This window comes from Molothrus ater, chromosome 3 (assembly GCF_012460135.2).
Source record: "Molothrus ater isolate BHLD 08-10-18 breed brown headed cowbird chromosome 3, BPBGC_Mater_1.1, whole genome shotgun sequence".
Classification (NCBI taxonomy): domain Eukaryota; kingdom Metazoa; phylum Chordata; class Aves; order Passeriformes; family Icteridae; genus Molothrus; species Molothrus ater.
Window position 1 is genome coordinate 6158224 of NC_050480.2, and position 22908 is coordinate 6181131.

Below are 22908 nucleotides of genomic sequence, written 5' to 3' on the forward strand. Positions count from 1 at the left end.
AGGAGCAGGGACATCAGACTGCAGCAGCTGGTGTCAGATAGACTTGAGAGTCTCTTGGATATCAAGAGACTGTGGCTATAGTGAGCAGTGTCCATCTGCTCCACCTCTGCCTCGCCCATCCCGTCTCCTGCTGCTGTCCTGCAGGGTTTTGTCCACGGTAGTTTGGATGTAGCCACTGCTTGGGGATGACTGAGTGGGATGGACAAGGCCAGATGGGGCTGGCTGGCTCTGGGACCAAAGCCATTGCTCAGCATCTGATTTCAAGGGTGGCTGCTGGGCTGCCAGAGATGGGGCAAAAACTGAGGCCAGGCCACTCTGCTGCCTGGGGCTGGAGTGCTCGGAGTGTCAGAGCCCCAGGAGGGGCTGAGCTTTCACTGTGTGGCCTGGCAGGATGCTGAAGCTGTCTGTGCTTCCCTGGCAGGCGGTGCTTTGCTGCAGAATGGGCAGATGACAGCAGAGATTCAGGAAGAAGTGGCCTTGACCAGCCTGGGCAGCAGCTCTGGGGCCAGCAAGCGCCACAGCGCTACGGACAAGATGCACTTTCCACGTTCCAACCTGCAGACAATCACAACCCTGGGTATGCTGGGCCACCCTGGCCATGTCCCCACTCCAGCAGGACACCTGTGGCTGAAACCCCAGCATGTCCCAGCCAGAAAACAGGATGTGCTGGGTACAGAGGGCCCTGCAGCCCCTGGAATGTCAAGCACACCTGCTCTCCTAATGCACGCCGCCTTCCCCTGTGCTTCCCCACACTTGCAGGCAGGGGGGAGTTTGGTGAAGTGTTCCTGGCCAAGGCCAAAGGTGCAGAAGATGGTGAGGGCGAGGTGCTGGTGCTGGTGAAGAGCCTGCAGACGAGGGATGAGCAGCTGCAGCTGGATTTCCGGCGGGAGGCAGAGATGTTTGGGAAGCTGAACCACGCCAACGTGGTGCGGCTGCTGGGGCTGTGCCGTGAGGCTGAGCCTCACTACATGGTCCTGGAGTACGTGGACCTGGTAAGGGCCCTGCCAGCAGGGAAGCAGGGATGTGACAGCAGAGGGAGTGGGGCCTCAAGTGTGGCAATGGGCTGGCAGCACAGGGCAGCCGAGGTGTAAGGAGACCAGGCTGAGCTTACTGCTGTCCCCAGCCTCTGGAGGAGTCTCCTGCAAGACCTGGAGGTGACTTTGTCCTCTGCAATCTCCTAATTTCTGGTTTATGTCCTGGGCTCCGCTATACAAGCTAAGTTGTGGGACTCCATGCTGGAGAATGGCTGTGAATGCTAAGGGCTGTGAGGAGTCTGGAGTTTGTAGAAGAGAAATAAATTTGGGGCATGAAAAACCTGGAGATTTCAGGCTTGCTTGCCCTAATCTTAGCCAGTTGAGGCCCAGAAACAAGATACTGGCTTGCCCTACAAGGCAGGGACCAGGAGAACAGGCAGGAACCATGGATCAGGAGATGAGGATCTGTGGGCTGGCCACGTCCAGGCACTGCAGGGACCAGTGAGCCTTGTCAGTATGTAGAGATGCTGACTCTGAATTGCTGTCTGTCTCCAGGGGGACCTGAAGCAGTTTCTGAGAATCTCTAAAAGCAAAGATGAGTCTCTGAAGCCACAGCCACTCACTACCAAACACAAGGTGACCGTGCAGCTCTGGAAGTGCTCTGGGGCTGGGGAGCCTAAGGAGGGCAGCCAGTGCTGACAGCTCTCTGGGGTCAGGTGTCTCTCTGCACACAGGTGGCCCTGGGCATGGAGCACCTCTCCAACGGCAGGTTCGTGCACCGGGATTTGGCAGCCAGGAATTGCCTGGTCAGCGCCCAGCGCCAGGTCAAGGTCTCCTCCCTGAGCCTCAGCAAGGACGTGTACAACAGGTCAGGGAGCCTGACAGGGGAATGGGAGGGGATGAAATGGCACCAAGTCTCACTGCCTGCCTGTCCTGCCCCCGCAGCGAGTACTACCACTTCCGCCAGGCCTGGATCCCGCTGCGCTGGATGCCACCTGAGGCCGTGCTGGAAGATGAGTTCTCCACTAAGTCGGATGTGTGGTCCTTTGGGGTGCTCATGTGGGAGGTCTTCACGCATGGGGAGATGCCCTACACTCCACTGGCAGATGATGAGGTGCTAGCAGGTACGTGGAGCACCTTGTGCTGTCCCTGGAATTGTAGGGAACAGCACAAGATGCTTTACTTGTGGTAAAGGGGGCCAGATGGGCTGTATGATGACAGTGCTGGTCTGGCTGGGGAGGCTGTCCCAGCGTGCATGGAGAACTCCTGCTCTCCTTGCATCCCCCAGAGAGGATCACGCCCCTTGCCAATGTTTCCTTTCGTGCCAGGTCTCCAGTCAGGGAAGACGAAGCTCCCGCCCCCCGAGGGCTGCCCGTCCCGCCTGGCCAAGCTGATGCAGCGCTGCTGGGCCCCCAGCCCCAAGGACCGGCCCTCCTTCAGCGAGCTTGCCACCACCCTGGGGGACAGCCCAGCTGACAGCAAAGCCTGAGCACCCCAGCCCTTGCTGGTGAAGGATGTGGCGGGGTGGACAGGGGTCTGTGTGTGCCCGGGGAGCCCCTGGCACTCCCACAGCCCCTTGCTGACCCCGATGCGCCAGCGAGCAGCTCAGCATCAGCAGCTGCTGGACTCAAAGCACAAGCCAGTGTACCCCAGCCCCACCCCCCTCCCCAGTGGGTCCCAAAAGACAGCCCTTGCTGCCTCCTGCCCCCTGCCTGCTCAGCCCGGTGCCCTCAGGCTGCTGGTGTGGATGGAGCAGCCGCCCCTCCCTCCCACGGCAGAGCTCGGGCGTCCCTGCTCACCACATCCACCTCTGCTGGCCTGGCCCGGCCCTCTGTCCGTCCGTCCGTCTGTGCTAGGCATGCCTGCCTTCCCCTTCCCCATGGGGACAGGCCAGCCAACAGGAGCACAAAGTGCCTGGCATATGAAGGAGCTCACTACCTTTCCCAGTTACCCTGTGCCTTTTTTTGTACTTATGACTCTGGGCAGAGCCCCCTGTCTCCCTCTTCCAGAGCGCTGACTCCTCCCTACCATAGTATTTCTGTTACTGGAATGCAGCCTAGAGTTGGGTTAGTTTGTTTGCTTGAGTGGAGGGTACTGCAGCCAAGAAGGGTTGGGTTTTGTTGGGTTTTTACGTGCTGCTCTCAATAAAGAAGGCGCTTTTTTTTTTTGTTTTGTTTTGTTTTTTTGTCTTTGTAAAATACTGCTGTCAGATAGCGGTTTTCCTCCACATGGCTCCTGGGTTTGGGGCTCATTCCTCAGGCATCTGTCTGCTGTGTTTAACCCCTTTGCCCCCTTCTCAGGTGAATTTGAGATGCTGCTCCCAGGCCCTGTGTGCCTTGAGGGAGCACTTTTCCTCAGCACTTGCTGTCTCTCTGGGCAGTCATGAGTTGCTCTCCAAGAGGGACTTGTCTGAAGAGAAAATGTCCTTCTCAAGACTCCAGGCAAACAACCACTCATGGGACATGTTGGTTGGCTGCCCCCACTTCAGGTACTGATTGGGTTTGTGCACCCACCTCTGTGGCCTGGGGCAGCTCCACAGCCCACAGTGGGTTGTGGGTTTGTACAGGAGATTTTCAGCTTCTTGCAGGATGCTGGCAGGGCCAGGCCTGGATGGAACCCTGGGGGATATCCTGCTGTCACACGTGCTCTGCAGCCCTCTCCTCTGTGCTCGTGGCCCAGAACAATGGCAGGGTCCTGGCAGTCTCCTTGGGAGAGGAAAGGTGTGCGCGTGGTGTACAAGTAGCCCCAGTCCCCACAGCATGAACATGAGCCAGGCCAGCATGGGCTTGTCCCTTGGAGCCAGAGTGAGGCACTGGGACCAGCAGCTCCACTTGGCTGCACAGCCCTGGCTTGGGGGGTTATACAGACAGATCTGAGCTTTGGCAGGAGGCCTGATGGGGCTGGACTGGGGGCAGTGGGCACAAGCTGCACAAGGGACATTCATTCTGGTATTAGGGGAAATACTTCCCCTCAAGGGTAATGAAGATTTGAGTCCCAGAGAAGCTGTGGCATCACCATCATCATCATCAGAGACACCCAATGCTGGACCAGGAAGTCTGAACTACCCATAGTTGGCTCTGCTTTAATCAGGGATGGACCAGGCATGTCCAGGACCCTCTTCCCATCTCTGCTACCCAAAGAGGTTATGGAGGTGCTGGAGGGGGTAAAGTGCTCATTTCTTGGAATATGCTGGCTGGCCCGGAGCTCAGATTTGGTCCAGGCTTGGAAAGTGGGTGCAAGCAAGTTTGCTGGCAGTTGCTCTGCCAGTTACCAAAGGTGTTGGTCCCTTTTCCAACACTTGCAGGTGGAGACATGGACTCCCCAGGCCAAGGTCTCTTGGCAAGCTAAGCTGTGGCAGTGGCTGGGTGTTGGGCCCCTCTCTAGAGGAGGACAACCAGGTCTGGTTTGCTGGACCTGGTGCTCCCTGGTGTAGTAGGCTTGGCAGCAGGTGACTGCCACCCTGACCTCTGGCTGCCTCCATGACCTGGGGCCTGGCCACAGTGTGGGACTGGTGGCACTGTGCCTGGTGGGGACAGAGGGATCAGGATGTGCCTTTCCTTCTACTCCTTGCAGCCTCATGTCCCCCCCAGTCCCTCCCAGTGTGAGGGAGGGAAGCATGTGAGTGTTGTGGCACTGCTGCTTATGTGCTCTACAACTTGCAAGTGACCCGTCCCGTGCATTTGCTATTGTTTGATGCCCTTTTGTTCCACTTCTCACATCCATTCCATTCCTGTGGACTTTCCTGTCTGCTGTCCTTCCTTCCAGGTAGGAGCACTGCACTCTGTGGGCTGATTCCTGCAGCCAAGCCACTTGTGGTGGCCTAGCCAAGCAGAATCTCAGCCTTGCCGTGGCTAGAGACCAGAGATGCCAAGGATTTTGGGGGTACCACCCTCATTCTGCCAGCTCTGTGCATGCAGGCATCTCATGCCTGGGAGGGTACAGCATGGCTGCAGTGAGCTGGTTCTGTGAGCAGCATCAGGACTGGGGGCTCTGCTTTGTCCCAACACATCCTGCAGGCTCCACAGCCTGTTTGCCATGCAGACAAGACCTGGTGACTACAGGGAAGCACCCAAATGGAAAGTCACCGAAGCTAGGCCAAGCTCCAGACCCAAAGAGTGCAGAATGATGGGGGTTGGGATTGCGTATTTTTGGGAGTGATATAATGAAAAAATTCTGTATCGTTGGGGAGGGGAGAGATGTTGGCCAAAGTAATTGGAAACAGCAAGCTGAGCAAATACAGTCCCAGCTAAAAGTGGTGGAGCAAGGCAGGGAATCAGGGTCCCTGCAGGAGAAGGAGAGCACCTTGGCAGTTGCCGAGAGGTGGGATCCAATTGCCTCAGCCCAAACTGAAGGAACACCTTGCAGAGGAGTGTGTGGGGGATCCAGGGCCAGAAAGAACCACATGGCTCCATCAGAGCCCAGGTCCACCCAGAGAGCCACCAGCTGTGACCAAAATTGAACATTTGCTGAACGGTGTAAGAGAGCAGCAAGCAGATGTTAGTCCCAATGAACAACTCCCTAAAGCACAGACATCCAAACCAGACAGTTCCATCAGGAAGTTCCTGGTGTTTTCTCTTGCCCTGAAGTTACCCAAATTCCCCCTGCATCCTTTGAGCAGCCCTGGTCCATGAGTGCTGTGCAGCTTGAGGAAGGGCTGCTTGGTTTGCTTGGATTTCCTCTGCTGCCCTGTGGCTCTCCTGCAGCTGTGTCAGGCACTTGTGTGGAAACGAATGGGCCTTAATTGTCCTAAGCAGCCTCACCTGGGGCTCCCCCACACTCCTGAGCTGCATTTAAGCTCAAGCCTGTGCTTTCAGGTTTGTTTTAAGCAAGCTTGTAGATGTTCCTGTTTTGGCCTTGCCTCTAGCCCTGTCTTCTAGGCATAGGTGGTAGCCTTATTATCCAGTCAGGATTTTGGCTCTCTCTCACAACCAAGTGGATGCTGGATTTACTCCATGGCTTGCTCTGTGGATGCCCCTGATGCCAACACCTTTTGTTGCTCTGCTCAGGTACTGTGGGTTTATTATACCTGTTCATGAGGACGTGGGGTCACCCCTCAGGGAACAGCCCCATTCCTGCACCTGTCTGTTGGCCAAAAAAAAAAAAAACCAAATTAAGAAAGGCCATAACCTAGTTTTCCATGTGCAACAGTACCTCTGTTCTAGTTGTTACAGCTCATAGAAGAGATCTGGTTGTTAAAAAAAGAGCAGCTAACTGTACTCAGTAGCAGTCAGAAAAAGCAGCTGGAGTACCAGTAGTAGGAAGATTAGGAACAGGATGGAAACCATCACATCCCCAGCACCCTGCTGGAGTATGGATGAAGAGCTGGAAAAGGGTGAGGAAGCACTTGTTGCAATGGCCTAGAAAGGATTGAAAAGGGGATGTAGAGGGCTGGGGTCATGCTGGCAGCAGGGTCTGTGCTCCCGTGGAGCTGTCAGGCAGCTTGTCTGAAGGGGACTTTGGGGGAATCTTAAGAGACTTTTAAGGCATGCTGTCAAGTGCTGTGCCCTAAAGCTGTGTTTAAACAGGGCTAGAAATGGAAACTTTATTATGTGGGGGCTGTAAATAAGAAAATCCCTGAAGGCTGGAAACTTGCTTTAAGCTGCTTCCTGTTGTCAGTGGCTGCTGGTTTGGTCAAGGGACGACCTGCTGGTGACTTGTGTCCTGTGGGTGATGGTGGCTTGGGGACAGGGCTTGGCTCTCCAGCGTGGGTCTGGCTGCCTTGGTGAGAGATTGGCATGCCAGGAAGCTGGGGCAGGCTGAAGCTCTGGGCCTGTTCAGAGCACAAGGACAGGCATCTTGGAGAGCATCCACAGGATGAGGCTTGGGAAGGAAAGGACTGGAGGAGGAGGGATGAGCCAGCCCAGAAGGAGCCAGGTCTCACCTCTTGCCTGTGTAGACACCCCTGCAGCTTGGGGAGCAAAAGGCCTTGCAATTGGAAGGCCCAGGGAAGAGAAGGAGGAAAGGGGTGTGTAGCTCTCCCATGAGCAAGAGGAAACCAAGTCCTGCTACCTGCAGTGACTGCACACTCGTGCTGAGCAGGCAGACCACCCTGGCTGTGCCTATCAGGTCCATGTGCTCATTGTCCCCAGCCAAAGTGGTGTCCGCAGCCTGGCTGAGGGTCCTGCTGACCCTCCCTCAGCCTGGCGGGACACGGCCAGGCCTCGGTCTCACCTGTGCCAGGTGTAGCTTGTGCTCAGCTCGAGGGGAGGGTGGCCAGGGCATGTGATGGGAGGCATGTGAGTTCCAGCAGCCCTGCTGGGAGCTATAAATGGCATGTGTGCTCACTGGAGGAGCATGGCTGGCGGGAGGAGGGGGAGGCGGCGGTGGCAGGCAGGGGGGTGTTGGGGTTTGCAGTTACTCCCTTGCTGTGTAGGAGCTTGGCCCTGGGCTGTGGGGGACAGCTGTGAGGGCTGGTGCTGAGCGTGCGTGTCCTCTGAGTGATGAGGCAGATATGGAAAGGGCCCGTGCGAGCTGCAGAGCGCTCCATGGGTGCTGCAGAACTCCAGGAGACAAAATGGGTCTGTGGCCAGAGCACTGCTGCCGGAGGCGGGGCCTTGCCCTGGGTTGCAGCTCCTGTTTGTAGGACAGTGTGTGGGAGACCCCCTTTTGTCAACTAAGAATTCTCTGTCTGTCCTCACAGCTTTGGGCTCTGGGGCTGTGCTGTCCCTCTCGCACCTTTGCTGACCTATGCGCAGTGTGCCTTGCACAGAGTTGTCCTTTGTGGGCTGTCCCTCTGCTCTGGAGCTCCTGGGTCACACCTGCACGGAGGATGTGACCTGTGCCAAGTGCTTGGAGCCATCTGCAGGGTATGAGCCAGGGTGTGACAGCCCCTTCCCACCCGCACAGGTGCTCTGTCCCCCTGCATGGATGGCCGCGGTGCGGAACCACAGCCTCACCCCCTGCGGGTTTGAAGGGACCTGCGGCCCATCCTCTTACACGGGAGATCTTTTTTCCGCTCGGTGGTGATCAGCTTCAGCAAAGTGTGTTTTGGACCTGATCTGCTTCACTCCTATGCCCTGCACACCCTGGACACCCAGGTGGCCCCCACGCCCTCTCGGTGCCTCGGCAGCCACCGGACACAAATGGACGGCGCGTTGTCCCTTGCAGGCTGTGACAACAGCCGGGCCGCGAAGCTGCCTGGAGCAGCGCTGGTGGCATCGCTGCTGGCGGAGCCGCTGCCGGCTGGATGGATCCTGAGGATGCCGAGGCACGCAATCTTTGAGACACGTGCTGTGTCCCCTACGAGGACCGTGCCAGAGCTCCGCGTGCCCGGAGCTGGCGGTGGGAAGGGAGCTCGGGGCAGGGCTGGCACCGGGGGTGTCCTCGCTCTCGTTCGCAGCCCCCGGTCGGTCCCCGCCTCGGTCCGTGTCCGGGCCGAGCGCCCGCTGTCCCGTCCGGCGGCGCGGTCCCTTTAAGAGCCGCCCTGCGTGTTCCAACCCGGGCGTGACGCGAGCGCGGTCCGACCGTATGCAAATCAAACGCCAACCGGTGGCCAATGGGCGCCGGCGCTCGGCGGCTGCCAGCCAATGGGACGGCGCCTCCCGACGGGGCGCCGTCTCGCCCCATATAAGGAGCGCCTTCGCCATAAAAGGCAACATTGTATCGCTTTATATGGGGGCGGCGCGGCGCGGCGGGGGCGGCGGCGGAGCGGGGCCGTGAGCGCGGAGCGCGGCGGGGACATGGCGGGGCCGGCCTGACCCGGCCCGACCCGACCCGCGCTCGCCGCCGCGATGTTGCCGAGCCAGGCCGGGGCCGGGAACGGCGCCGCCGCCGCGCTGGCCCGCGGCTCGGGGCTGGGCCGGTCGCCGGTGCCGCGTGGGGCGAACGGCGGCGGGGCGGCGGCGGGGGCGCCCGGGGGCTGCCTGAAGCGGGAGGCGCTGTACAGCGGCAGCGAGGGCGACTCGGAGTCGGCCGAGGAGGAGGAGCTGGGCGGCGAGCGGCGCGGCGTGAAGCGTGGCCTGGCCGAGGCGGCGGCGGCGGCGGCGGCGGCGGGGCCCGCGGCGGGAGCGGCGGCGGCGGCCGCCTACAGCGGCGGCGGGGGCGGCGGGGCCGTGAGCGGCGCCAAGCCCGGGAAGAAGACGCGGGGCCGGGTGAAGATCAAGATGGAGTTCATCGACAACAAGCTGCGGCGCTACACCACCTTCAGCAAGAGGAAGACCGGCATCATGAAGAAGGTGCGGCCCCGCGACTCCGGCCGGTGCGGGGGGGCGGTCCGGTCCGGCACGGGCGGAGATGCCGGCCGGCATCCACCTGTCCGCGGCAGTCCCGGCCCGGTCCGAGCGCTGAGCAGGCCGGCGGGCCGTGCCCGGAAACGGCGGCGGCTTCCCCGTCCCGCGGGCGGGACCGGGGGGGGTGGCCCGGCACCAGCCCCTTCCGGGGGGCTGCGCGGGAGCCCCCGGCGGAGCTGCGGGCACGGAGCCGGGCGGCCGGGAGCGGGAGCCCCCGGGGCCGGGGGATGCCGCCGTGCTTGGCGGTCGCCAGGCGTGTGATGTGCCCCGGGGGGCCCATCCCGGTGCGGGGTCCAGCCTCGGGCCGGTGCCGACCGGTGCCCTCGGTGCCCCTCGCTGTGAGCCACCACCAAAACACCGAGTGTTCGGTGGCACAGCTGCCTGCCCTGCCCCCGGTAGGACTGGCTGCTTCGGCCACGGAAGGGACCAACGCCACGTCTCGGCCGGTCCGGAGTGCTGTCTGTGGTTCCTGGTGTGCAAAGACAGATTAGGAACTTGGGGGATTTTGGATGCTGCTGGCTGATCTGCATCCCTGGTGGTGCTCATAGCATCTTCTGGTCTACTGGGTAGTGCTGCATCGCAGCTCAGCTGGGCATCATGCACTCTGGGAAGGTGGGAATGGGTGTGAGGTACCGCTGGGCACATCTTGGAGGTACGGGACCACGGGACATGGAATGAGGCCATCCTATCTGTAGAAGCTTTTGTGAGGCCACTGGGTGTGCAGTGGTGGCATGTGAAGAGTGCACTTCCTAGTGCACAGGTATTCCTCACCTGGGGCATGGTGGCCTTGCTGCAGGGGTGCTTGGGTGCAGCTGTGCTCAGAGGTCTGGAGCCTGAGAGGGAAATCTGGGTCGGAGCCTGGATGGGGATGTTGGTGAGGGGAATGAGGTAGCAGAGATGTGTGCCAAGTAACATCAATGAGGGTGAGGTGAGGGAGGTATCCAGATATGTGTGGAAAAGCCAGTAGGATTTCCAGAATGAAGACAATCCCATGTCCCCATGTTGTCAGACTACTGTACTGAGGGGAGCACTCTACCCATGGCCTCTTGGCAGGCACATCCCCTAAGGGTGTGCTAAAGGAGATGGGAACACAGCATGGGGCAGTTCAACCTGTGGGGAGCCAGTACTGGCTTGGTTTTAGAGGCTACAGCTCCTCTGGGGTTGCAGGGAGCTGAAGCTGGTGTGAAGAGAAGGAAAGCCATTGCGGGAACATGCAGGGACTCTTGTCCTGCACTGTGTGCTGTCCCTGTCACCTGTGACTCCCTGTTCTTCCCTTGTCTCGCTGGCAGGCCTATGAGCTCTCCACGCTGACTGGCACTCAAGTCCTGCTGCTGGTGGCCAGCGAGACGGGCCATGTGTACACGTTTGCCACGCGGAAGCTGCAGCCCATGATCACCAGCGAGACGGGGAAGGCGCTGATCCAGACGTGCCTCAATTCCCCGGACTCGCCGCCACGCTCAGACCCCACCACTGACCAGCGCATGAGTGCCACTGGCTTTGAGGAGACGGACCTCACCTACCAGGTGTCCGAGTCGGACAGCAGCGGGGAGACCAAGGTAATGCTCCTGGGCACCCAGGGAAGCCTGGGCTGTGCTGGGAGCCCTGATCATCCCCAGCCCTCTCTAAACAGCAGCGCTGGGAGCTGAGGATGAGTCCCCTTTTGCTGCCACTGCAGCGAGCTTGTGTCATGTCATCTCGGGGCTGTCTGGCTCCTTGGCTGATAGTGGCGGTGATTGAGAGAGGGAGGGAAGCGGGTGGCAGGTATCCTGCTCCTGGCCCTTGCAGCGTGGCTCCCCACTGGCCCAGCCCACCCCCCTGGCCAGCTTTCAGCACTGTTATCTCTCCCCAGGCGTCTCCATGCTCTCACACTCATTGATAAAAATTTGATTCTGCCTCCATGGCCTTATAAGGCCTGGTTTCCCTCGCCAGAGTCCCTGGCAGGGCCCCTCACATTCCTTATAAGCTGCAGCTGTCTCTTGCTTTGGTGCTGTTTTGGAAGGGGGCAGGGAGGACATGGGGAATGGAAACATTTGGCTGGACAGACCATTTCTGCTCCCTGCCTGTTGTCCCTGCAGATGCTGGCCCCTGCCTGCCCGTGTTACTTGTGGCCTTTTGCCCAGGGTGGCCTGGCTGTGGGTGCACGGTTGGGCAGAGTCAGTTTTCTGCTGGAAGGGCCCTGGTCTTGTCCCTGCACTCCCTGGCACTGTTCCTCTGAGCTGTGTCCCACATCCCTGCCGCTTCCTTTGCGGGCTGGTGCTCAGATCCGCAGGTGCTTGGAGATGGGAGGCAGGGAAGTTTGTGGTGCAAGACTGGGATGCCGTGCTGAATATGGGGCTCTGCCACAGCTTCCCAGGCCTGTGTGCAGTTTTGCTGGGTGCTGGGAATTAGAACAGCCCTGCTGTGCCGGTGTCATGGGTACCAGGCTTGCTGCAAAAGTGTTCTTCCAGTGGCCTTGTCGTAGGAGCTCTCCAGCTGTCCCTGCTCAAGCCACAGCATTGTTGCCGTGCAGTAGCCTCTAGACATTAAGCAGACAGAACCTGGAGACCTCTCAGCTGTAATTGGGAAGGTAGTGAGTGCAGCACTGAGATGTGCCCAGCATGTCTGGGGCTGCTGGGGTATTCAGCTGCCTGTTTTTGTGACAGCACAACAGCTCTGGTCATGGTGCTGCTGGGTACCCCCATTCCTCAGTGTCCACTTCCCCACATGTGTGTAGTGCTGCACCAAGCAAAAGCTCAACTGCTGCTGAGCCCTGAGAAACATCAGCAGCCCCAGAGATCCCTGCAGGCAGAGGAGCTGTGGTGGGCCCAAGTGTGGCTGGAGTCTCTGTGCTGCAGCCCTTAACAGTCCTTGAGAATGGCTCCTGCTGATGGGATCCCAGCAGCAGTCCTGGCTGTCCCAGTCTGTCATGTCTTCCCTGGCTGCCTCTGGTTGCTGCTGTAAGCGGTGCCAGCCCTATCCAGTCGGCAAAGAAGCCTTCTAACAGCAGCAATCTCTCCTTTGTGCAGCCCTGTGTTTGTAAGGACTTGTGCCTCCTGGGCTTCTCCTGGATGAAAAGGCAAGTCCTGTGGGCATTTTGTAATGAGACAAATTACCTGGCCTTGGCATGAGACTTGACCACATTATATCCCTTTGTACTCTTCCTGGAAGTTCTGCTAGTTGGCCCCAAGGGAACTGTGCCCTTGGGGTGCAGTTACTCTGCAGAGACCTTCTTAACACAACTTCTCTATTCTCCGTGTCTGATGCAACCCTGAAAGCTCCATCCCAGTGCCAATGCTTAGTGTGGGGTGCTTTGTGGCCACAGCCAGCATTTGATGAGAGGCTGGAGGAGCCCTATGGCCCTGTCTTCTGCTTGACATTGTGAATAAATCCACCCCTGGCTGGCTGAGAGTTCCTGCCATGGCAAGCCCTGGGGCTGGGGACAAGGGCTGTCCTGTTGTGCCTTCTGCAGGCCTGGAAGCCTGGTTGGTGGCTGGGCAGAGACCAGCTCAATTCAGATAGACCAAGGAGTCTTCTGAGGATGAAAGGAGCCTGTGCATGGGCCATGCTGGGTGGCTGGGGCTTGCTGATGGGTGACTGGTGCACAAGGCTGGGTTGCAGGTGCCTCACTGGAGGAGGTGGCAGGAGATTGGGTGCCTGGACTGTCAGCTCCAGCCACATGGGATGCTCCAAAAGACACTTTGGTCTTGTGTGAACTCTGCTTCTCAGACCTCTGTATGGACAAAACCTGCTTGTGTTCAGTGCTGCAGCAGAGTGGGGAGAGCAACACAGCCAGGCTGTCACTTGCAGTCAGCAGCCTGCTGGTTATTCCTCTGTGCTACACCAGCAGCAGCTCTGAAATCCTCCTGCTGTGCCAGACCCAAACTCCCTGCTGGGGTGCTGGGATTGGGGCTTGCTGTACTTTAGAGACAGTAGCTGTATCCTCATAGTGATACCTCTCTCATCTTTTGCAGGCCCCAAAGGACACTGCCTGTGTGCAGTCTCCTGGGTGTGCTTGTGTGGGAAAGGATATTTTGGAAGGAGCTCAGAGGCTCTAGATTGGGCTGAGAGCAAGGGAATAGCCCCGATCTGGTCATCTCTCTGGAATGGGAAAACGTGGGACTTTCTACATCTGGAACACAGACCAGGTGTTGGAAACCAGATTGGGATTTCCCATACCCCTCTGAGGCTTGTTGTCCTGCTACACCTGTGTAATAATTCTGTCTGGGTGTCTGGGCCATGCTGAACAACGTTGCCTCGGGCAGTCCCTAAAAGCTGTGGAGTGGGATCGTTTCTGTCCCCAAGACCCTGCTGTGGTCCAGGATGGGCATCAGCTGGCCTGGTGAGGGTCTGGGCAGACACCTGTTGCTGTGCTGCACCTCTGCTGTGGGCTGCTTCTGCAGACACTGAGGTTTGCCCTGAGCTGGAATGGATGTGGAGCTTGGATCAGGAAGGGAAGAGCTTTCAGGGCTGCTGTCCCCGGCCCCTTGGGTGATGTCTGCTGAAGTGACCCATGACTTGTCTCATGGATGTGGTCTGGGCTTTGCAGGGTGCTGAGAAGAGCCAAGGTGCCCAAGGTATCACTGAGAGTTATGAGGAGATGACAGTGGGTGTCCAATCCCAAAGTCTCTCCCAGCTCTCTTTCTGTATTGGGAGCTGTTGCTGCAGCCCAAGAGAAGCACAATAAAGATGGGAGGAATCTGAGTCTCAACAGGGTCAGAATTGGGAGGGCACAGATGAGCTGTGCATGATTCAAGTCTGTTGCCACAGCCTCTCTCCCAAACAAGCACCTTTGTTTTGTACTGAGGTTTGCCCTCGTGCTTCTAGGGAGCCCTGAGAATCTCCCTGAGTAGAGTGCTGTGAACTTTCTGGGATGCCTTCTCCAGGCCTGGGAGTATGGAGTGTGACTGGGTGCTAAGTGCCCTGGCTGCTTGGGGGTTATATCTCATGGGTATACTACCCTAGAGCTATAGCTGGGCATGAGCAACCCTGTCTTTTCCAACTGGGAACAGCACCTGTCCTGCCCAGCTCTGCTCTGGCTCCCTAGTGGGCTGGGGAGAGCTCTGCCCTGTCACCCACGTGGGGAGGGCACCCACAGCCTCCCATGTCCCATGTGGGATGGCAGGAGTTTGTGGTTGAGCTAATGGAAAGTGCCTCTGCTGGGCTCTGCTCTGTTATCACGTGCCTCTGCTAATTTGGACTTCAGGGACCGCGGTGCCAAGGCAGAGGGGTGTTGCTCTCCTCCCTCCCTGGGCCCTGGAGCCTGACTGAGTGCCTGGGATTGGATCCCCCTGTCCAAAATGGGCTGCCTTCCCTTTTTTAGCTGTTCGTTGAGCTGTGAATTCCTTGCTCCTGGCAGCTTGACAAGCTGGGAACAAGGCTTAGCACGTGGGAGAGCTGGGCCCACCAGCTGCAGTGGGAGGGGTGGGAGTGTGTCAGCCTTAACTCTTGCCAGGCGTGCTGGCAGCTGTGTCAGGGCACGGGCACAGCAGGTTGCCTGCGCTCTGTGACACGGGCTCCTGTGAAGCACTGCATTCTCAGCGTGCTCTTGGCCAGATGAGCAGGGCAGGAGAGGAGTCACGGGCACCCTGGGTATTCCAAAGGGGATTTGGGGGATGGAGGGAAGTTAGGTGAGGTGTGACTGCCAGAGGCAGCAGGAGTCATGCTGCGCTTGGTTGGTTCCTGCAGATGCAAGGCACATCCAGCCACATGCTTTGTGGCTGTGGAAACGAAAGTGTTGCTGCAGCTTGGCACACACATTCCGCCTTCGTTCCCACACCTGGGATGCCAGTCTCTCAGGCCAGTGCTGGCCCAGCACAGAGCCCTTTCCTGGTGCTCAGCTCCCCTGGCAGTGCTGTCCTCTGACGCTCCTTGCAGGACCGTGCTGGCTGCAGTGAACACGTGGGGGGGTCCTTTGGAAGCGTTTGCCTCACACCCATCTCCTGCCAGTGGATTGGCACATAGGTGCTTCCTGTGTGGTCAGGTTCTCCTGGCCTCTGCTTCAGGAGATGTGTGGAGGCATTCCCCAGGGCCTGCCAAAGCTGCTGTCAGGGCTGGGTTTGGGCCTCCCTAGTGTCCAGGTTTGCCTTTAGTCACCTCTTCCCCCATCACTTCCAGTGTACAGCTGCTTTTAAGAGCCAGTTCTCTGCTTGTTCTTGGTCTTATGTTTCCTGCCTTAAGGGAAGTGGTGTGTGTTCCTGACAGGAGACTCTATGCCTTTATATTTGTCCCTGCAAGGGCTGCTTTTGCCTGGTGTGTGCCAAAAAGAGGCTATTCTCTTCTTAGACATTTTGGGGACTCCTGGGGACTGGAACAGTTGCTTTGTCCCCTGGTGTGTTGTAGGGAGGGTTCTCAGGGGACCTCTGTGGCCCTGGGCCAGCATCTAAAGTTTATGTGGAGCTCTCTCCAGCTCTCCTCATGCTTGTGCAAGCAGCTCTTCTCTGCTCCTCTGGCTCTGCTCCATGTGCTGGCAGCAGGCTGTGGGGGGTATAGTTTGGAAAGGGGATGATGCAACCTACAGAGCCTGGTTTGGTCTCACGGCAGATGCCTCATGGGCTGGTGCGAGCTGTCACAATGTCTCCTTTTGTAGGACGCCCTGAAACCCGCGTTCACTGTCACCAACCTGCCGGGAACAACGTCCATCCAGACAGCCCCGACCACCTCGACCTCCATGCAGGTCAGCAGTGGCCCGTCATTCCCCATCACCAATTACCTGGCGCCAGTGTCTGCCAGCATCAGCCCCAATGCCGTCACCAGTGCCAACGGGACAGTGCTGAAGACTACTGGAGCCAGTGCAGTGACGTCTGGGGGCCTCATGCCGATACCCACTGGCTTCACCCTCATGTCAGGTCAGTGCCTTTAGGGACTGTGTTCATCCATGTCTGCACCTGGAGTGTGTTGCTGTTCTCTCCAGGGGAAGAAGGGAAGCAGAGTGTTTGCTGCTGTAAGGTGAGCCTGGCTGTGATTCCATGCTCAAACCCAGTGGCTGGAGAAGGGTCATGTAGTGAGTGTTTCTTTAGAGAGCTACCAGCTGGCCTTGCTGCTGGGAGGTGGCAGGGAGCTGAGCTGGGACCCCAGGGCAGCACCCAGAAGCCTGGAGGGAGTGAAAAGAGCTGGTGATGATGGAGCCTTTCTTTCTCCCTCCTTTCAGCAGCTGCTTCCCTTTCTCCAGGGACCCCTGCCATTCCTCTCACTCACTTACAGCCACACTCCCTGGCTCTTTCCAGCCAGCAGGGCCAGCTGGTCATGGGTACAGCTGGACAGCTGCAGCAGGCACAGCAGGCAGTCTTCCACATCCCTGCCAGAGCTGGAGGGCATATTGTGTCGCTGACAGGTCAGCACTCACTACTTCTCCTCCTCATCTTGCTAGAGATGGGGAATGGAGGTGTCTCTGGGGGCCTGGGCCTGGCCACAGAGCTGACCCCTGACCGTGGGAGCACAGAGGAGGCACAGCACAGGGAACCCTGGCTGCGGCTGCTGGGGAGAGATGGGAAGACAGGGCAGAAAATACTTGACATAAGCAGGAGCAGCATCCTGGGGGATGCAGACCAAGGCAAGCAGCAGATTTTCAGTCTCATGCCCCAGGGCTTGGCCTGTGGCTAACAAAGGCAGGAGAGGCAGGTCCCTAGTGCAGCTGTGCTGAGGATGAGCTGTGCTGCTAGAACTGATGGAGGGGTAGTACAGGGGCTGAGGTGCCCAGTGATTGTTTATTAAGTGCTGGCATTTGGCTCTGAGCAGCTGCCCTTGCTTCTGTGTTTGTATCTGCAGTCAGCCACTGAACCACAGTGCAGAGGTTAGGAGAGACCCAGAGCAGAGTAATGGTGCTGCTCTGCTATCTTGTGTGCACTGTCCTTTGTAGGAATTTCTTCTTGTTCTGAGTTAAGGCTGTCCAGGTGTTTGTTCTTGGGCTGGGCTTGTTCCTGGATGGAGTTTCAGAGTAGGGCTGAGGTCTCCTTTGTGGTGGCATCCATCATCTGAGGACCAGTGCTGAGTGACACAGTATTTCTTGTGTCCTGCCTGTTTGTGCCTGAGTCCATGACTCTGGTAACTCCTGTGCTTTCTTGGAATGCTTAAAGCTCCTGGGGGCCTGGGCAGACAGCAGGCTCCCATTCAAGGGAACTGGATTTCCCTTGTGATCTGGAGGAGGAGAATTAACTGATGTGTGTCTCTGGGGTGTGATGTGTGGGGAAATGCCCAGTCTGAGCAAGCTGGCCAGTGATTCTTGCTCTCTGGCATCCCTTGCTCTTCCCTCTGGAGGCAGGACCTCAGCCTTAGGAGACCTTGCTGTGCCAAGCTGTGTTTCTGGATCTGAAGTACTTTGCAGGGAGTGGTCTGGGGCAGAGGCTGTGTGGCCTGCAGCTCTGGGATGCACACCATGAGACCAGCTGTTCTCTAATCCCTCTGTAGGGCACTGTAATGTCACAAGAGGGGTGAGAGCTGCACCCTGAGTGCCCTGTGGAGGATGGAGCTGGGCTCCAGAGTGTGAAGGCAGCAGAGCCCAGCTGGTGTGGGCATTTGGGCTCTTGTGGTTCCACTTATTGCAGCAGGGTGATCCTTGCAGAACTGGCTCCTCTCTGGGGAGGAAAGGCTGGGCCCTCTCCTCCCAACATCTGTTCTGTGTCTTGGTGGAACCAGGAATGGCAAGGAGGATCCCAGATGTTCTTGAACCACGGCTAGGAGTTGGGCAAAAGTTGTTGTGGCCTTTTCTTCAGTCTTGGAGCTTCGTAGGCCAGTTAACCCCTTCCTGGCCCATGTGCCAGGAAAGAGCAGGTTTTGGTCTCTGGTTTCTGCCACACACTGCTTCTGTGTGGCCCCTCCCGGTGCAGCACAGAGCAGTGTGTGCAGCTGTGTGCAGCCAGAGAAGGACTGGGGCTTTCACATGGCCCAGAGTGCCTGTATCGCTGTGGAGCCATGGGCCTGACAGGCTCCTCTCTCTCCCCAGGTGGTACCATGGCTCAGCAGGTTCCAGTCCAGGCAATCCAGGTGCACCAGGCACCGCAGCAAACGTCTCCCTCTAGTGACAGCAGCACTGACCTTACCCAGACCTCTTCCAGCGGAACAGGTACCGGTACCCACCTTCTGTCTGCCTTCCTAACCACTGCTGAAAACACCTCACACCAACAAACCTCACACCAGCACCCTGGCCAGTTTCCTTCTTCAGGCCAGCTCTATCCAAGGCTGACAGTTTCCCAGGTGTAGTGCTCCCTGTTGCCAGGTCCTGTGCTACACTGTATCCTATGTAGGCGTAGGGTACCTTACAGGGGAATTCAGAGCCTCTCCACATACATCATCTGCTCTCACTTGCAGCATGGAGCTGGGAACAGGTTGCTGAGTTCTCAGGGGGTTTCTTAGTGAGCCAGCATTGCCTCTAGCACAAGGCATTGGCTCACATCTGCTTGAGATTTTTACTGTCTATGCAGAAGGCATCTCTTTGTCAGCAGAATCTGAGTTCAGGTGCCTGGATGCAGGCTTAATCTAGTTCAACAGCTCTATTGAAGTTTCATCGGGGAGTTGAGATACAAGTTGAATTTAGTCCTGGGATGTCTGGCTACCGTGTTTTCCTGCCCCTTCATACTCATGAAAGGAGAGGTTTGAGCTCTCCTGCTTCTTCTCTGGGGTGGAAGACAGAGATAGGTATCTCCATGAGCTGTGCCTCAGCACAGCACGCCCTGGGGTGGCTGGGATGGGGGTGCTGAGCAGGCCTATGAGCGCGGCAGGTTCCTTTCTGTGCTCACATGTGCTCTGTCCCGCTGGCAGTGACCCTCCCAGCGACCATCATGACGTCGTCTGTGCCAACCACCGTGGGCGGCCACATGATGTACCCCAGCCCGCACGCGGTGATGTACGCGCCCACCTCCGGCCTGGCCGACGGCGGGCTCGCCGTGCTCAACGCTTTCCCGCAGGCGCCCTCAGCCATGCAGGTGTCCCACGGCCAGGTCCAGGATCAGGGTAAGGCAGCTGGCCAGGGCAGTGCTCCCTGAGAGTGCACTGACACCCTGGTTTTTCTCTTCCCATGTGTATTTATGCTGTATCACAAAGGGTTTTCTTCCCAGCAGTGCTGGTGGCTGCACAAAGGCCTGGCAAGGGTGATGCTCGATGTGTGTTTTTAGGTTTTGCCGTTCACTCGTGCAAAGGATTGCACGAGCTGTTGATGGGTAAAAAGGAGGGTGAGGTTTCTGGGATGGGCTGGCAGCACAGGGAGCCAGGAAGCTCTGGAGAGGGGGGCAAAGTAGCATGAAGCCACATAGGCAAGACTTGGATTGAGGCCTTGTGCCTGCTTCTCCCAGCATTTGGAAAACTGGTGAATGTGGCTTTCTTCTGGAATGTCTCCATGTGTGCAGATAGGCAGCTTTGTCATTGAGTAGCTCCATGGAGCTCAGATAAATGATCCATGGGGGAACCCTTTTTAAGGGACAGTGTCATTTGTGCTTCTCTCTGTGGCAGGTGGCGTCCCCCAAGTGTTCCTGACAGCCCCATCAGGCACGGTTCAGATCCCAGTCTCAGCTGTCCAGCTTCACCAGGTAGGCACAGAGTAGGTCTTGAAGGTGCGTGCAGGGCTTATTCTTGCTCTTCTGCCTGCACATCCTTTGTGTGTCTGGGCAGACCTGGCTGGGTAGGATCAGTCCTCAGGTCTGGGAATGCGCTCTGTGCTACCCACCCTTGGGTGAGGGAGTCTCATCCTCCTTGGATGGGTGCCCGGGAAGGACAGTGCCCCCTGGCTGCTGGCACACACGGTCTCCGGGCGTGCTGTCCCCCAGTGGTTCCTCCTCCCTTCTCTCTCTAGATGGCTGTCATCGGGCAGCAGAGCAGCAGTGGCAGCAGCCTGACGGAGCTGCAGGTGGTCAACTTGGACACCTCACACAGCGTCAAGAGTGACTGAGAGGCCTCTGCTGCCGGCCTTCTGTTTTCTGGCTTGTCATGCCAGTGTTGGGGCTGGCAGCGACTCCTTCTCGTACAGACTGCACCAGTTATTTATTGTTGCCTTTTCACGTTTCCTTCATCCACACATGCACACACACACACGCACTCACCCACCCCCACACACACAGGCATGCGCGTGGGGCTGCAGGACCCACCCCGGGTGGAGCCGTGCTGGGGCCGTGCAGGGCTTGGGGCATTTGGATGCTGCAATAGCTGTGCTTGTCTCACGCCAGCCAAAGAAATTTGTCTTTTGAGGGGAGGATTGCTCTGCACTGTAAATAAATACTGCAGGCCATTCCCAGCTGGAGGCTCTGGCTCCTTCTGGGTGCTCTGAGTCACCTTGCCCATGAGTATTTACTCTGCGTGGGGCTCAGCTGAGACCCGGAGCTGTCGTGCAGGTGCAGCTTGGAGCAGAGTGGGTTGTGGCTGTGCTGCTGGCCTCAGCAATGTGCCTTTGTGGGGGTGACAGGTCCTGGCCGCAGCAACTCACCCTGGGCTCCGGACAGGAGAGAAGGGCCAGCTTGCATGTGCATCTCTGGGCCTGCATGCCCTCTCCCCGGAGGGCAGGACACAGCTGGTGGCACGTGGCCCTGTCCTCCTCGTATGCACTACAGTGAGCCCTCTGCCCTCAGTGCCTCCTCGCTGGGCTGCCTGGCAGATTTACAGCCTGACTGGCCCTGCCCCGGCAGCTGCCCTTGCACAGGTGAGGTGGTGGTGAGATAGATGCCCAGGAACACAAAGATGCCCTGGCGAGCTCCTCAGGGGCCCTGTGCTCTGCTCAGCCCCACACTCTCAGCCCTCACCCTGCTTCTGGACTCCATACACCCAGGGGAACGTGGCTGGGTCTGTCCTACATCCCCCTGCAGCTCCAGCCAGCGCTTTCTAAATTTCTGTATCTGATGCAAGGTGGAGAAACAACTCAAATGTCAAAGGGAAGAGCCCGTGGGGCACTGAGCTGCTGGGCAGGTGGCAGGCTCTTCCTCTGAGCAGCAGGGTGACCTGCAGGCCATCCTGGGCTGCAGGGGAGCAGCTGTGATGCCTGTACAGGCTCAGTAAGGCTGGGGGAGAAGGGCTGGGGCATGCTTGGTCCTGCATGGGAATTGCTGTGAATGGCTCTGCTACCTAGCCCTGTCCCTGGAGGGAGAGTGAGCAAGTGAGAGAAGCTGCTGAGTCCTTAGGGGAAGAAGCAGCTACTGTAACTTTTTTTTTTTTTTAAGTTAAAAGACAAAAGAAGCCTTGGAGAGAAAAAAAAAAAAAAAAAGAAAAAAAAGAAAATTACTTTATTTTTCTAAGTGTTAAACTCAGTATTTATGTAATTCTTTAAGGAATAAAAGTTTGGCTCCTGTACAGTTTTAATGGGGTTTGTACCAGGGGTATGGGAGAGGGGTGGGTGGGCGGGCATGGAGGCAGGAAAGGGGCCTTGCTTTTGAGTTTGTATTGTAACCTTGGACATGTTCCCTCAGCATTAGCGTTTAAGCTGCACTCTCCATCCACCAGCATGTGCCAGGGATCAAGCTGAACCGAGTGGGATGCTTGTTTCCTACTTAACTGTAACAAGGACTTCATACCCATACTTTTGGGCTTAATGGGCAGAAGTCAAGTGAAGACCAGCAGTGGCTGGTCTCTGGAAGTGGTAAGCCCATTCCTCAGAAGCAGCCAGTTTGCAGTGTGCCCAGGAGCCAGAGGTGGGCTGGGTTTTCTGATGACCACCCTGTTCACTCCTGGTCCAGGGACCTGCAGCTGTTCTGTCACTGTCACTGCTCTTGGCACGGAGCAGTGGTGCCTGTGACTGCCTAAGGGATATGGGTGTCCCCACTCCTCCCTGTGGTGAGTGACCAGCAGTGGCTAATCCCTGTTCTCCCTGCTTGCTGTGCAGGCAGCATCTCCTGAACTCACGGGTGACAATCTGGGCTGTACTTCCCCCTCTGCAGCCATTCTGCAGCACACAGATGGGGACAGGTCTCCTCCAAGCTCCCTGTGCAAAGAATTCACAGAAGAGCCTTTCAGCCCTTGATCTGTTAGCAGCCTGGGAAGGGCTCGTGGGGAGTGAAGTGGCCTATCTGGTGAGGGTGATGTTGCATGCTGCCTCCCCTTAGAATTCTTGCTCTAAGAGTGATGCAAACCCTGCAGCTCAGAGCATGTGGGAGTGCTGAGCCGTGTCCCATGGTTCAGTGTAGGAAAACTGCTCCGTGATGCTTCCAAAACCACATAGATACCTAGGAGTTCATCCAGGGAGAAGTGTGGGATCAGAGTTTGCATTGTCCTTTGCCCCAGCACATCACTGTGGCCTGGCTTTGCTCTGCTTTGCTTCTGCTGGCACTATGGAGCAGAGCTGTTGGGCCAGAAGGGCAGGAGAGCCCCTGCTGCTACAGGGTGTATGACTGCATCCCCTCCCTGGCTCCCCAAAGGCAACTGCTGGTTAAACGCTAATGGTGTATTTTATTTAAGTGCAGACTTGTAAGAACACTTGTGTATCAGGGATGAAATGGCATTTATTGTGTGGTGACATTTTTAGTTCATTTTACTGGTTTGAGGGGTGTGTGTGCGCGCGCGTGTGTGTGTGTGTGTACGCATAAGTGTGTGTGGGATTATTTTTTTTTTCCCCTCCAGTTTCCAGGGTTGTGTTTCTGGAAGGATGTGGAAGTAATCACAGTACTATGTACAGAGCTTTCTTTTGTATTAAAAAAAAATTTACTCTTTCAATAAATGTTATCATTTTGTGCACAGATTTGGGATCTTGACCATGCTTTGTGGGAGGGGATGATGCACACCTGAGGGCCAGCAGTTGGGGATCAGGGGAAAGAGGGGCT

The 22908-nt window shown here is 57.6% G+C and overlaps 2 protein-coding genes across 2 annotated transcripts in view; both read left to right on the forward strand.

The window, feature by feature from the left end:
* PTK7 (protein tyrosine kinase 7 (inactive)) overlaps positions 1–3141 on the forward strand; it is a 35194-nt gene extending 32053 nt beyond the window's left edge. The window contains 6 exon segments of the mRNA XM_036380743.2: positions 422–577; positions 760–992; positions 1530–1610; positions 1691–1842; positions 1920–2098; positions 2303–3141. Coding sequence (XP_036236636.2) covers positions 422–577; positions 760–992; positions 1530–1610; positions 1691–1842; positions 1920–2098; positions 2303–2463 — 962 coding nt within the window. The 3' untranslated portion in view covers positions 2464–3141.
* A 5485-nt stretch (positions 3142–8626) lies between these two features.
* SRF (serum response factor) lies at positions 8627–21447 on the forward strand. Its single transcript, XM_036380556.1, has 7 exons — positions 8627–9148; positions 10492–10758; positions 15768–16026; positions 18120–18239; positions 18935–19126; positions 19622–19698; positions 19962–21447. The coding sequence occupies exons 1-7, from the start codon at positions 8705–8707 to the stop codon at positions 20055–20057; spliced, it is 1455 nt and encodes a 484-aa protein (XP_036236449.1). The 5' UTR covers positions 8627–8704; the 3' UTR covers positions 20058–21447.
* Positions 21448–22908: the final 1461 nt, after the last annotated feature.